The sequence below is a fragment of the Oncorhynchus clarkii genome, chromosome 30 (genome assembly GCF_045791955.1).
Source record: "Oncorhynchus clarkii lewisi isolate Uvic-CL-2024 chromosome 30, UVic_Ocla_1.0, whole genome shotgun sequence".
NCBI lineage: Eukaryota > Metazoa > Chordata > Actinopteri > Salmoniformes > Salmonidae > Oncorhynchus > Oncorhynchus clarkii.
The window spans coordinates 13791282-13804307 of NC_092176.1; the positions used below are offsets into that span (position 1 = coordinate 13791282).

The 13026-nt window shown below is 43.8% G+C and overlaps 1 protein-coding gene across 2 annotated transcripts; it reads left to right on the forward strand.

Annotated features, from left to right (window-relative positions):
* LOC139389270 (E3 ubiquitin-protein ligase RNF34-like) lies at positions 1-12732 on the forward strand. Of its 2 annotated transcripts, XM_071135839.1 has the most exons (8): positions 1-156; positions 2430-2648; positions 4088-4465; positions 8579-8641; positions 8816-9017; positions 9156-9185; positions 9482-9526; positions 10245-12732. In XM_071135839.1, the coding sequence occupies exons 1-8, from the start codon at positions 151-153 to the stop codon at positions 10430-10432; spliced, it is 1131 nt and encodes a 376-aa protein (XP_070991940.1). In that variant the 5' UTR covers positions 1-150; the 3' UTR covers positions 10433-12732. The 2 variants fall into 2 exon arrangements, with proteins under 2 accessions (XP_070991940.1, XP_070991941.1); XM_071135840.1 differs by lacking the exon at positions 9482-9526 and having other exon boundaries at positions 22-156.
* Positions 12733-13026: the final 294 nt, after the last annotated feature.

A 13026-nucleotide genomic window follows, 5' to 3' on the forward strand; every position in this document is an offset into this window, starting at 1 on the left:
AAAATAGATCAGCTCGAACGCCCCCGCGGTCTCGCTTAAGCTCGAGATGCTGGTGGAAAGAAGGAAGACGTAATGAAGTGAGGATCTCTGGGTTGTTGCAATGGTCAGATTATCAGTTTATTGCCACAAATTCCACAACCCGGAGTTGCTATGAAGGTACAATTATTTTCCAAATATTTGTAGTTAATTCTACTTTCCTCAATTCTCAGTAGGTTATTGCTGTCAAGCTAGCTAGCTGTATTTGACTGTCAGCAAATATGCTAGCTAACTCACAGTTTTTTTGTTTGTTCGTTTTTTGTTCACAAGCTAGGTAGAGGACAATAAATAGATAGCTAACTAGCTTTATATATCCAGCTAACGTTAGCTATGTTGAGTGAGCTGAGTTCAATCATCTCTATATGTAGCATTGATGCTTAGTAACTAATGTAGCTAGCTATTAGCTACTGTCTGTATGAAGCTAGGAACAGTTTGTACAGCTTGTTGCCGAAATAGGCTAGCTAGTTAGCTACTTGGCTAGATTTTATTATTTAACTGTATATGAGTTAGCTAGCTAGATTAAATAGTTTATTCAGGCAAATTCTCGATAACCAGTATTCATGTTCAATGTCAGTAGTATTGATGATTGTTCCCCACCACCAAGGGAGAGTAACACAGTAATAGCTTGATGTTTTGCATCTGTGTCTAACGCTAGGCTACTAGCTAGCACGGTCAGTAGATTGACTGTTTGTCTTGCCTTGTTTGTGACTGATATTTGTGATTTGAATGGATAGTTCAAATCCTCCCTCCTAGGAATAAATCTTCTGGCCAATTATTGATTTTTGGAATGTATGTTAGTTGTCTGTAGGCTGTTTGTTTTCTGCATCTGTAGAAATCCTAACGCTCATTGGGCATAATATTTAGCCTTTACAGTGGGAGTTCTAATGTTCATAAACAATTATCAGATTGTTACCCACTTAATGCATTTTTTTTAACGTTCTACCATCCATCTTCAATGAATATGCATTAGTAAGGATACAAACACATACTTTATTTAATCTAATCATGATACAATCTCAAATTTAGACAGCTGTGGTATTTTGTAGATATTAATGGATGATGATTGGTAGAACCTTGTGTATATTCAGATCAGTAGGGGACTCAATGCAGGTACAAGTCAATGTACACAAGCTGATTTACCAGGAGAAACTGCACCTTCAAGAGAAACACCCCCACAACGCATCCACATTTAAAAAAATATATTTAGACCAACAGCAGCAGAAAATGGAACAGTATTACAACAGTATTACAACAGTTGTAATGGGGTGCGTGCTGGTGGCAGGGAAGTCAGGCGCAGGAGAATGAACTTGGTATAAACGGAGCTGTTTAATAAGTATTCAAAACCTCCGAAAACCAAAATGGGGAAACAGAGGGTTAAATACACAACATGTAATTGATGGGATTGAAACTAGGTGTGATGGAAGACAAGACAAAACCAATGGAAAATGAAAAATGGATCAGAGATGGCTAGAAGGTCGGTGACGTAGACCGCCGAACACCGCCCGAACAAGGAGAGGGACTAACTTCGGCGGAAGTCATGACAAGAGTATTACAACAGTATTACAACAGTGGTAACAATAGTAGTACACCAATTTATGCACAAATTGACGTGTTGCCTGAGTAAATATATTCCTATATTTGACTACTGCACAGTACTATTGTTCATGTAACAGGGCCTACGTTTGGAAACGGATTACCTCATTGATAGAGATGGGAGTTGAACTGAAATTGATTTAGTTGATTATCTTCCCATGTTAATACAGGGGAATGCATTCTCTTGTATTAAATTGCCAGGGAACAGATATTTAGTTGTCATTTGCAGCCTCTCATCGAGGTAATTAGTCAGTTAGTTTATTCGATGCATGAATCATTTCTCCACTACACACCTTCGCTTTCTCACACGTTCTCCCCTGCAGACAAAAGTATCCCATTTAGAGAAATGTTGATAGGATGTGTTGGATGTAGGTCTATTAGGACCGGTCATCATGCAGTCCCTGGGCATGTCTAGTCTATTGTGCCGTCGTCAGTCGCCACAGAGCTATGGGCTATGCTTTTCATTTCCTCAGCCAAAACAAAGTGACGCCTCCAGCCTCTCCTGTGGCTGCAATATTAAGAGTATAATAGCCTGTGTTACCTTGACCACTCTATTTTTAGATGTTTTCACACTTGTAATAACCTGTGTGCAATACATTGCGCCATCAAGCCAATCTGTTTGTAGGTATCACTGTGATAATGACTATAGGGTGTCTGGTGTTGCACAGATGGGTCCTAGCTCAAGGAGAGGAGGCTTGTCGACACTACAGGGCTGTTGCTGGTGATGTTTGACAGGGATAACTCCTTCTCACGTCTGTGGAGCTCTGCAGTCTCTTAACACTGCTGTCTGTGTTCTCCAGGCGGGGGCCTCGTCCATGTGGGCTTCATGCTGTGGTCTGCTGAATGAAGTCATGGGCACAGGGGCAGTGAGAGGCCAGCAGCCTGGGTTCGGAGCCGGTGCCGGACCCTTTCGGTTTGCCCCCAGCGCAGGATATTCCACATATCCGCCCACAACCTCAGGGAGCCCCAGCCTCGTATGTAAGGCTTGTGGCCAGGCCTTCTCTGTCTTCAGGAGGAAGGTAGGTATTGGGTTTGGGGACCATTGGGGTAGCTAGTAGACTTATTGTGTGAATGGCCTATGTCCCAGATGGTTAGAGGGTGTTTTATAGGCTTTGGGGTGATGGCTAGGGTGTGTTTGATAGGCTTTGGGGTAATCAAGAAGGAACCTGTTTGGGTGTTTGAGCCATAGAATAGTTTATAATTGGTATTGACTGAGGAGACACTATAACATTTAATGCACTGATATTATTTGATATTTTATTAGATCTGATCAGAGTAGCCCTTATATGTTTATTCAAACATGCACACCCTACTACAGTAGGCCTACATGTTAAGTAAGGGCCAGTGTTGATTAGTTCCGTCCTTAGACGTAATCTGATGTGTCCTCCGAGGGAGCCAAGATAAGAGATGCTGAATACAGCCAGTTACGTCATGAGACTGCACTTACAAGCCCATGGCACAGCAGTGGTAATTGCTACACTCCAAATCAAATTGTATTTGTCACATGAGCCGAATACAACCGGTGAAGACCAACAATGCAGTTTTAAGAAAAATAATAAAATATTTACTAAATAAACTAAAGAGGGGAGAAAGAAAGTGACACAATAAAATACCAATAACGAGGCTATATACAGGGGGTATCGGTACCAAGTCAATGTGTGGGGGTCAGGTTAGTCGAGGTAATTGAGGTAATATGTACATGGGGGGGGGGGGGGGGGGTGCATGCTAATGCTATGGTCTGAAGTTTGTTTGGAGAATTTCTAGGTAAGCACTGTGCCTCATCAAAGGTCTAACCAGAATTCATCAAATGGCAGGGGGAAGGGGGTCTGTTGTGATGACAGAGGGAGACGACGTCTCCATATTGCTGGGTTGAATTCCTTTACTCTGTCTGAACTGGTCCCTCTGCTGCTCTGCGTCACCATGCCAACACAGCGCTTAATCATGCCGCTTGCGTGTTATTACTGTTTGATGTTTGTGACATGAAATGAAGAACTGCCTGCCTCCCGTGCGACTGTCTGGAGAGGGAGGGGAACAGATGCACATGATTGAAAAAATGCAGTAACGGAAAAAAGACATCGACCTTCTGCTTCCTCATGGCTTATTTTGGGCTCCAATATCCCACATTCCTCATCTGTCCAACATAGCCTGTGAAGGTTCTATTGATGATTTCAGAATCTGTGTTGCTTTGTTCAGAGCAAACGACCATTCAAGGTGTATAGAGGGAGATGTTTGCATCATTTAATAATTGAACGAGACATGATTTAATCTTCCATCTGCATGAATGTTTTAGTGGAGACAAGTTCTACATGCAGGATATTGTTAGCCTAGAGTACTGGGCAGGCTTTGTGGATCTTATTAAGGCACAGTGTGCCCTGGTGCCTACATTAGTCTGTGTTCATGTCACTTAGCCTGTCTCTCCACCTGCTTAATGCGCACACTCTATCTCTCTCTCCCCCAGCATATCTGCTGCGACTGTAAGAAGAGTTTCTGCACTCTGTGCTCTGTGCTTCAGGAGAACCTGCGTATATGTGCCACATGTCACCTGCTGAAGGGGACGGCCTTCCAGAGACCACAGCTGATGCGGCTGAGGGTCAAAGACCTGCGGCAGTACCTGCTGCTACGCAACGTCCCCACAGACACCTGCAGGGAGAAGGAGGACCTGGTGGACCTGGTGCTGTGTCACCAGGGGACAGAGGGGGAGGAGGACCCCGACAACCCCCTCTACACCCCGCCCCCCTCCGCCGCACGTTCCACCTCCGAACTGTCTGCGCTCTCAGTCTCCGCCTCTCAGGGGGAAGCTCTCAGCAGGAGCGACAGCTCAGGGACAACCAACCAGGTACATGTGATGCAGGTAGAGAGTGAGTGTAAAAGGTGTTACGTGTGCTCTGACAGTGACTGAGGTCTAAATTAAGAGATGACTGCTACAAATACCTGTACTTTGCCTGCTCAGCTGGTGCAGAGAGCAGTAGAAGCTTTACTATGAATGGGAACATAGTGGTCCCCAAGGTATCAGTGGACTAAACAGCAGGTGATTCATCCTAATCCCTGCCTGGACTGGAAGGATTTATAGTGCTCTGTGGAGGTTTCTGTCTGAGTAGGCCTGTTGCGGTGACTATATTACCGGCAGACATTACCGCCGTAATATTCCACGTGACCGTTGAGTCATGGTAATCTCCTCTTATGCACTCAGGACTTGCATTGGGAGTACCCAACTCACTAACGACCATCAGGTCCACTGGAGGCTGCTGATGTAACATTCCACTGATTCTGCTCCAGCCATTACCACGAGCCCATTCTCCCCAATTAAGGAGCCACCAACCTCCTGGGATCAGGTCCTAATGGCCTAGTACTCAGGGCTCTATTGTCCCTCCATCAGGTCCTAATTGCCTGGTACACAGGGCTCTATTGTCCTTCCTTCAGGTTCTAATGGCCTGGTACTCAGGGCTCTATTGTCCCTCCATCAGGTCCTAACGGCCTGGTACTCAGGGCTCTATTGTCCCTCCATCAGGTCCTAATGGCCTGGTACTCAGGGCTCTATTGTCCCTTCATCAGGTCCTAATGGCCTGGTACTCAGGGCTCTATTGTCCCTCCATCAGGTCCTAAAGGTCTGGTACTCAGGGCTCTATTGTCCCTCCATCAGGTCCCCTGGCCTGGTACTCAGGGCTTGTTTGTTGTGGATGTTGTTTCAAAGCCAACGAAATGGACAGTGCTTTCTAAGGTGACGATTAATTCAAAACACCCATACGCATATTAGAGCTGATGCATACTCATAGGCCTATATACTGTATGAGCCCAAGCCTGAAAATAAACACTGAATTAAAAAAATTATTGTGCCATTATACAATACATAGCCTAATAGCCTACCGCATATTACGCATGGCAGAAAAACGAAATTATTTTATGTAATTGGTCCAGCCTATACTCTAAAATGAGTAATCCCCTTTGAGTGTGGACTGTATTATCATGCATACTGGATAGACTGGTTACCTCATGCTACACTCCAATCTTTCTATCCATGAGTCTGGGAGAGAACATATATGCCTAGGCGATGCCGTTGGTTCATTGATTGTGCAGGGTGGCTTACAGAGTTAGCCTACAATTGTAGAGAATTTGTATTTGATTTTGAATAGCTTAGTATTAGGGATTTTTATAATCAATAGGCTGACCTATTACCTTTAGTTACAGAATATCTCAAACCTCCACTGATATACCATCTGGTGATGAAGGGGGTCTCATTGTCATGGAAACCCCTCACAGCGAAGCCTTTTATCAGACTGGGACATTTCCAGGAGCCTGTTTTGGAGCTAGTTCTCCTGTTTATACAAGCCATGACCTTCTCGAGCGAGCAGAGTCGGGGTTTCAACAGTTTAATGAAATATGTTTTGTTACTATTGATGTTCCCGAACAGATTTCACTTGGTTTCCCAAATTTAACCACTGGGTAGCTGCACGAACAGGGTTAGAGAGCACATGGCATAGAGTTTGGGGGGAATATCACCTGTCATGCAGCGAGAGGCTGCATGCACCTCAAACAGTGGTTGATGAAATCACCAGAGTATCTTACCTGGCATGAGTGAAAAATGCATTTGAGTGCATACAGGTGACATGTATTCGTTCACCTGCTCGTGTTCCTGCCCATTTGATAATGAGCCATTGTAAATTGAAACAAATTTGACATAATATTGAAGACAAAATTAAATTGAGAATAGTCTGATGGGTGAAAATATGATCACTTGATGAGAGAACAGCAGTGTGCAGCCTGAGGCAAGGAACAGAGCACAAGCTTTTTTTTGTGACTTTCTCAAATCATCAATAGACTGTAGTTGCATCATGCAGCCCATATATGTTTTGATTTCTAATACATTTGTATCATTCTCAAATAAGGTTGCCAAATAACTCTAAACCTAGCATATATAGGACCTGTTTCAAACGACAACTTTTAAGCTCAACATAGCCACTTTATATGCACACTCGCTCCAGAATGGGAAATAATGGCACAGCACTTATCTTGTCTGATACAGTGCCTTGCGAAAGTATTCGACCCCCTTGAACTTTGCGACCTTTTGCCACATTTAAGGCTTCAAACATAAAGATATAAAAGTGTATTTTTTTGTGAAGAATCAACAACAAGTGGGACACAATCATGAAGTGGAACGACATTTATTGGATATTTCAAACTTTTTTAACAAATCAAAAACTGAAAAATTGGGCGTGCAAAATTATTCAGCCCCCTTAAGTTAATACTTTCTAGCGCCACCTTTTGCTGCGATTACAGCTGTAAGTCGCTTGGGGTATGTCTCTATCAGTTTTGCACATCGAGAGACTGAATTTTTTTCCCATTCCTCCTTGCAAAACAGCTCGAGCTCAGTGAGGTTGGATGGAGAGCATTTGTGAACAGCAGTTTTCAGTTCTTTCCACAGATTCTCGATTGGATTCAGGTCTGGACTTTGACTTGGCCATTCTAACACCTGGATATGTTTATTTTTGAACCATTCCATTGTAGATTTTGCTTTATGTTTTGGATCATTGTCTTGTTGGAAGACAAATCTCCATCCCAGTCTCAGGTCTTTTGCAGACTCCATCAGGTTTTCTTCCAGAATGGTCCTGTATTTGGCTCCATCCATCTTCCCATCAATTTTAACCATCTTCCCTGTCCCTGCTGAAGAAAAGCATGCCCAAACCATGATGCTGCCACCACCATGTTTGACAGTGGGGATGGTGTGTTCAGCTGTGTTGCTTTTACGCCAAACATAACGTTTTGCATTGTTGCCAAAAGTTCAATTTTGGTTTCATCTGACCAGAGCACCTTCTTCCACATGTTTGGTGTGTCTCCCAGGTGGCTTGTGGCAAACTTTAAACAACACTTTTTATGGATATCTTTAAGAAATGGCTTTCTTGCCACTCTTCCATAAAGGCCAGATTTGTGCAATATACGACTGATTGTTGTCCTATGGACAGAGTCTCCCACCTCAGCTGTAGATCTCTGTAGTTCATCCAGAGTGATCATGGGCCTCTTGGCTGCATCTCTGATCAGTCTTTTCCTTGTATGAGCTGAAAGTTTAGAGGGACGGCCAGGTCTTGGTAGATTTGCAGTGGTCTGATACTCCTTCCATTTCAATATTATCGCTTGCACAGTGCTCCTTGGGATGTTTAAAGCTTGGGAAATCTTTTTGTATCCAAATCCGGCTTTAAACTTCTTCACAACAGTATCTCGGACCTGCCTGGTGTGTTCCTTGTTCTTCATGATGCTCTCTGCGCTTTTAACGGACCTCTGAGACTATCACAGTGCAGGTGCATTTATACGGAGACTTGATTACACACAGGTGGATTGTATTTATCATCATTAGTCATTTAGGTCAACATTGGATCATTCAGAGATCCTCACTGAACTTCTGGAGAGAGTTTGCTGCACTGAAAGTAAAGGGGCTGAATAATTTTGCACGCCCAATTTTTCAGTTTTTGATTTGTTAAAAAAGTTTGAAATATCCAATAAATGTCGTTCCACTTCATGATTGTGTCCCACTTGTTGTTGATTCTTCACAAAAAAATACAGTTTTATATCTTTATGTTTGAAGCCTGAAATGTGGCAAAAGGTCGCAAAGTTCAAGGGGGCCGAATACTTTCGCAAGGCACTGTAAATGACCAAGCCAGACCAAGCCAGATAACATACAGTAGGCCAACTCGTATTCTGTTCTTCTTCCATTTTAGGCCTGCCTAAAATAGTGGAGTTATTGTGATAGTGTATATTAAATAGATTAGACTTTTTCAAATGTAGATGTTCCAAAGGCGCACACCAGTGACTTGTATGCCTGGAGATGCTAAACGTGTTTATGCTAATTGACGGTCAATTACCGTGAGACTGGTAGTCTATTGCATGACAATAACCGGCTGACAAAGTGTAACGACCGCCACGGCCCTCTGTCTGAGTCATGTTTGTTTTGTGTGTACAGGATATAGGCGACGCCACGTCTCTCTCCCTCCTGAACCTGGCACCCAGTGAGCACACACCAGAGGTAAATGATAAACCTCACTCCTAGTAGGCTGCTAACTGTAGAAATATGTCCTCTCACAGCATCTGGAGCTTATTCAGAGGGGTGCAACATTCTCCTGTTCTATTTGACCCTTTCTTTTCAGTGCAGTAGATGTCATGTATGTAATGGCTTATGACTCTCCACTCTCTCCTGCAGGTGAGCCCTCAGACGCGGCCGCGAGCGCGGGCCTCTCTCTCAGACATCTCCAGCCTGAGGGACATCGAGGGCCTGTCCGTTAGACAGCTGAAGGAGATCCTGGCCAGGAACTTTGTCAACTATTCAGGCTGCTGTGAGAAGTGGGAGCTGGTAGAGCGCGTCAGCCGCCTGTACAGAGAGACGGAGGAGAACATGAAGTCATGTGAGTAGCAGTGAGCCTGGTTCCAGATCTGTTTGAGCTGGCTTGCCAACTGCTATGGCCACTACCACACCATGTTTGCCCAACAAAATGGTGTGCAGTAGTTATTTTATTTAAATGTGTTTTCTTTCTTTCCTTCAGTGGAAAACGTCAACACAGCTATAACTGCAGGTAAAATGTCACTCCTCTGTCTGTCTTTTGTGATGATATTTAGTCTGTGGAACAGGAATGGAAAGTACAGCTACTTGACATGTAAACCCTTCAGTCCTCGTCAATGATATTCTAGCTCAGGATGTACAGTATCTTCATTACTGTACTGTAATATTGTAATATTGTACCATCAGAGTTCCTGTATCCCATTATTCCTGTAATGCTTTGTACCAGGGGTAGATGCTGAGTTGATTTCTGTAGTACAAAAATAACATAATCAGTATTTACTGACTGTTGCTTTACTCCTTCCACACAAGTGGTGGCCTTGCCCCCTCCTCCCATCTGCAATGGAGGGATTGGAGGTAAGGTATCTGAAAAGGGCACATTTTCCCCTGGTCTCTCTTACTGTTGACCTGGTCACTCCTACCATCTCATGGCCTCTCAGCCTGCATGTAACACAGGCATCCAACCTCATACACAGCCCTCAGTCATGCATGCAGGAAGTATCACCTTACTTACTACATGTGGTCCCACTACTACTACTACTACTGCACATCCATCATGCTGTCTCTGTATCTTATCCATACCAAAGGTAAATTCATGCCATCTGAGCATGTCTAGTTATTGGAGGTTCTCAATGCCCCTATTCATTGCCAAGTAAGAACCAGTCACCCATGTGCCATCTTTAAGTTTATTACCTAGAAAGCCAAGATGTCTGTTAATAACGTCACACACACATTTCTAATAAAGCTAAATCTATACAGCTGCAAGAAGTCTGGGGTCTGAATTCACTGATACACCGTCAAGTGATGAAGGGGGTCTCATTGTCATGGAAACCCCTCATAGCGAACATTTCCAGGACCCTGTATGATGCTTGCCCTCTGGTTTATACCAGCCATGATCTTCCTAAGATAAGGCACTCTGGATACAAGAGCGAGGAGATATTTTAGTGCGCTCTCTCACTGGCAGTGCCAGTCTCTTCTACCTCTTCAGGGCTTGACATCATCATTGCTCTCCTCCATTCTGATCTGTATGGAATGTCCTGTTCTTCTCTGATTCCTCCCCTCTGTCTTCCTCCAGATGGGGAGAAGGCCCAGCTGACCAACGTGGATGACAACCTGTGCAGGATCTGCATGGACTCCGTGATCGACTGCGTCCTCCTGGAGTGTGGTCACATGGTCACCTGCACCAAGTGCGGCAAGCGGATGAGCGAGTGTCCCATCTGCAGGCAGTACGTCGTGAGAGCCGTGCACGTCTTCAAGTCCTAATGTCTCAACCCACCACTTCCACCATGTCACATCTTCAAAACATTCACCTCCAGAGAAACAGATCTGTGTTGTTCTGTCCCAGTTGTGTGTGTTCTGTTATCCCCTGAAACGCTTACATTATTTGTAAACTTGATCATGAATTTGAGAAATGCAGTGTGTTCATTTTTTCCCACTTCATTTCTTTCTTGGGACGAATCAGTGTTTGACCAATGAAAAGGAGGGTAGCAGTCTACCCTTTATATTAACCCATTCCATTTCTAAACACATCCTTGACGTTTTCTCATCTACCGTATTTTTGTGTTATGCTTTTGCTTACTTATGTTGACTTTTAAACAAGAATGTGAGCTGTGTGTGCGTACCATCGTTCCCAGGTACCTACAGAGTGAACCACTAATTGTGACTGTCCCAATGACCAAACCGTATCATGTAATGTCTGCCCATATAGAGAGGTCTATTTTGATTTGGAAGGAAGTCTCACATTTGTTTTAATTCTGTCATAACATCTTAGCACTGAATGTTAAGATGAATAAGAAAACGGGTGCTAAATACGTTCACATGTTTTCCGTTTGTTAGTATACTAACTTAAAATTGTGGATATCGTCACTGTCTGAAAACCTTATCTCCCCAAAAAAACATCAGGAAATGACCATATTTTCCCATTAACGAAAATACAATTATGAAACTTCAGAAGCTATTTCGAATACATTTTCTTGGTCCTAGAGTCAAATGTTCAGAGTACAACATTGAGGGGAGTTACTGCTTTCAATAGATGAAAAACACAACTAAATGTTTAAAAAAAAGAAGCATTATGAGCACGTAATTCCATCAGACAGCAAAAATATGCTTAGAATATTTTCAGTTCTCTTTCTTGGAAGTGGAGGGAATATTGTCTTTTTAATTAATACATTGTTGTAGTTAACACAACTAATCAAATATATAGCTGCAAGTTAACTGCCACTTGTGGAATATAAAGTATATTGAGGAAAAGTGACTTGCTGTACAGTTGCATATAATGTTTCATATCAGTATGAGATGTACATATCTATTTTTTTCCATTTGATTTGAATGTGTAATTGAATTGAAGATTTCCCTCAGATTAGTTTATTAAAGAGTAAGGTTTCACTGTCCGGTGGATTGAAATGTGTTACTGCATTGGTTTGCTTGAGTGATCTGTCCTCAAATGAGAAGCAGAGCATGATGACAGTCTGTATGGTTGTGTCCAAAATGGCGCCCTATGGGGCTTTGAACAGTACATGGCACCCCATGCTCTATGGGGCTTAGAACAGTACATGGCACCCCATGCCCTATGGGGCTTTGAACAGTACATGGCACCTCATGCCCTATGGGGCTTTGAACAGTACATGGCACCCCATGCCCTATGGGGCTTTGAACAGTACATGGCACCCCATGCCCTATGGGGCTTTGAACAGTACATGGCACCCCATGCTCTATGGGGCTTAGAACAGTACATGGCACCCCATGCTCTATGGGGCTTTGAACAGTACATGGCACCCCATGCCCTATGGGGCTTTGAACAGTACATGGCACCCCATGCTCTATGGGGCTTTGAACAGTACATGGCACCCCATGCCCTATGGGGCTTTGAACAGTACATGGCACCCCATGCCCTATGGGGCTTTGAACAGTACATGGCACCTCATGCCCTATGGGGCTTTGAACAGTACATGGCACCCCATGCCCTATGGGGCTTAGAACAGTACATGGCACCTCATGCCCTATGGGGCTTTGAACAGTACATGGCACCCCATGCTCTATGGGGCTTAGAACAGTACATGGCACCCCATGCTCTATGGGGCTTTGAACAGTACATGGCACCCCATGCCCTATGGGGCTTTGAACAGTACATGGCACCCCATGCCCTATGGGGCTTTGAACAGTACATGGCACCCCATGCCCTATGGGGCTTTGAACAGTACATGGCACCTCATGCCCTATGGGGCTTTGAACAGTACATGGCACCCCATGCTCTATGGGGCTTAGAACAGTACATGGCACCCCATGCTCTATGGGGCTTTGAACAGTACATGGCACCCCATGCCCTATGGGGCTTAGAACAGTAGTGCACTATATAGGCCGAGGATAGGGTTCCATTTTGGACATAGGCACTGAGATTGGTATTTTAAGAGCAGGAAACCTCTCCACCCAAACACTGTACTGTATCACACAGTGAACTTCCCTTTGGAAGGGTATGCTAAACAAATTGTGCAAGGTCTGGTCTTTGTATTTGGGAATGTTTAACCTTTTATTTTGGTAATTAAAGATGAATTACATTAGTTTGACTTTGTCTACTTGTCTGGTATGTTGTGATGCCCAGACCACTTTGTCTTGGCAGGCCTTTGAAAAATGCAATTAACAATTTGAGAAATGGGAAATTGCTTCAGGAAAATTAATGCAATCCTGTCGAGTGAACTAGTGTTTAGAGTGCTAGATTATGCCGTTGTCTACGAGAAGACAGCTGCAGAGAGCAGCTTCCATGTGACAAATGCTGAATGGAAAAATACAAGCATGGTTGATACATGATCTCAGAGTTGGGTGAGGGGGTTCCAAAAATATGTCCACATGCCAATGTTATT

Bases quoted from the DNA above. Each gene is read 5' to 3' on its own strand.
- LOC139389270 (XM_071135839.1), top strand. The intron at 2,649-4,087 runs GTAGGTATTGGG...TCTCTCCCCCAG, and splicing joins TCTCTGTCTTCAGGAGGAAG to CATATCTGCTGCGACTGTAA. The intron at 9,018-9,155 runs GTGAGTAGCAGT...TCTTTCCTTCAG, and splicing joins GGAGGAGAACATGAAGTCAT to TGGAAAACGTCAACACAGCT.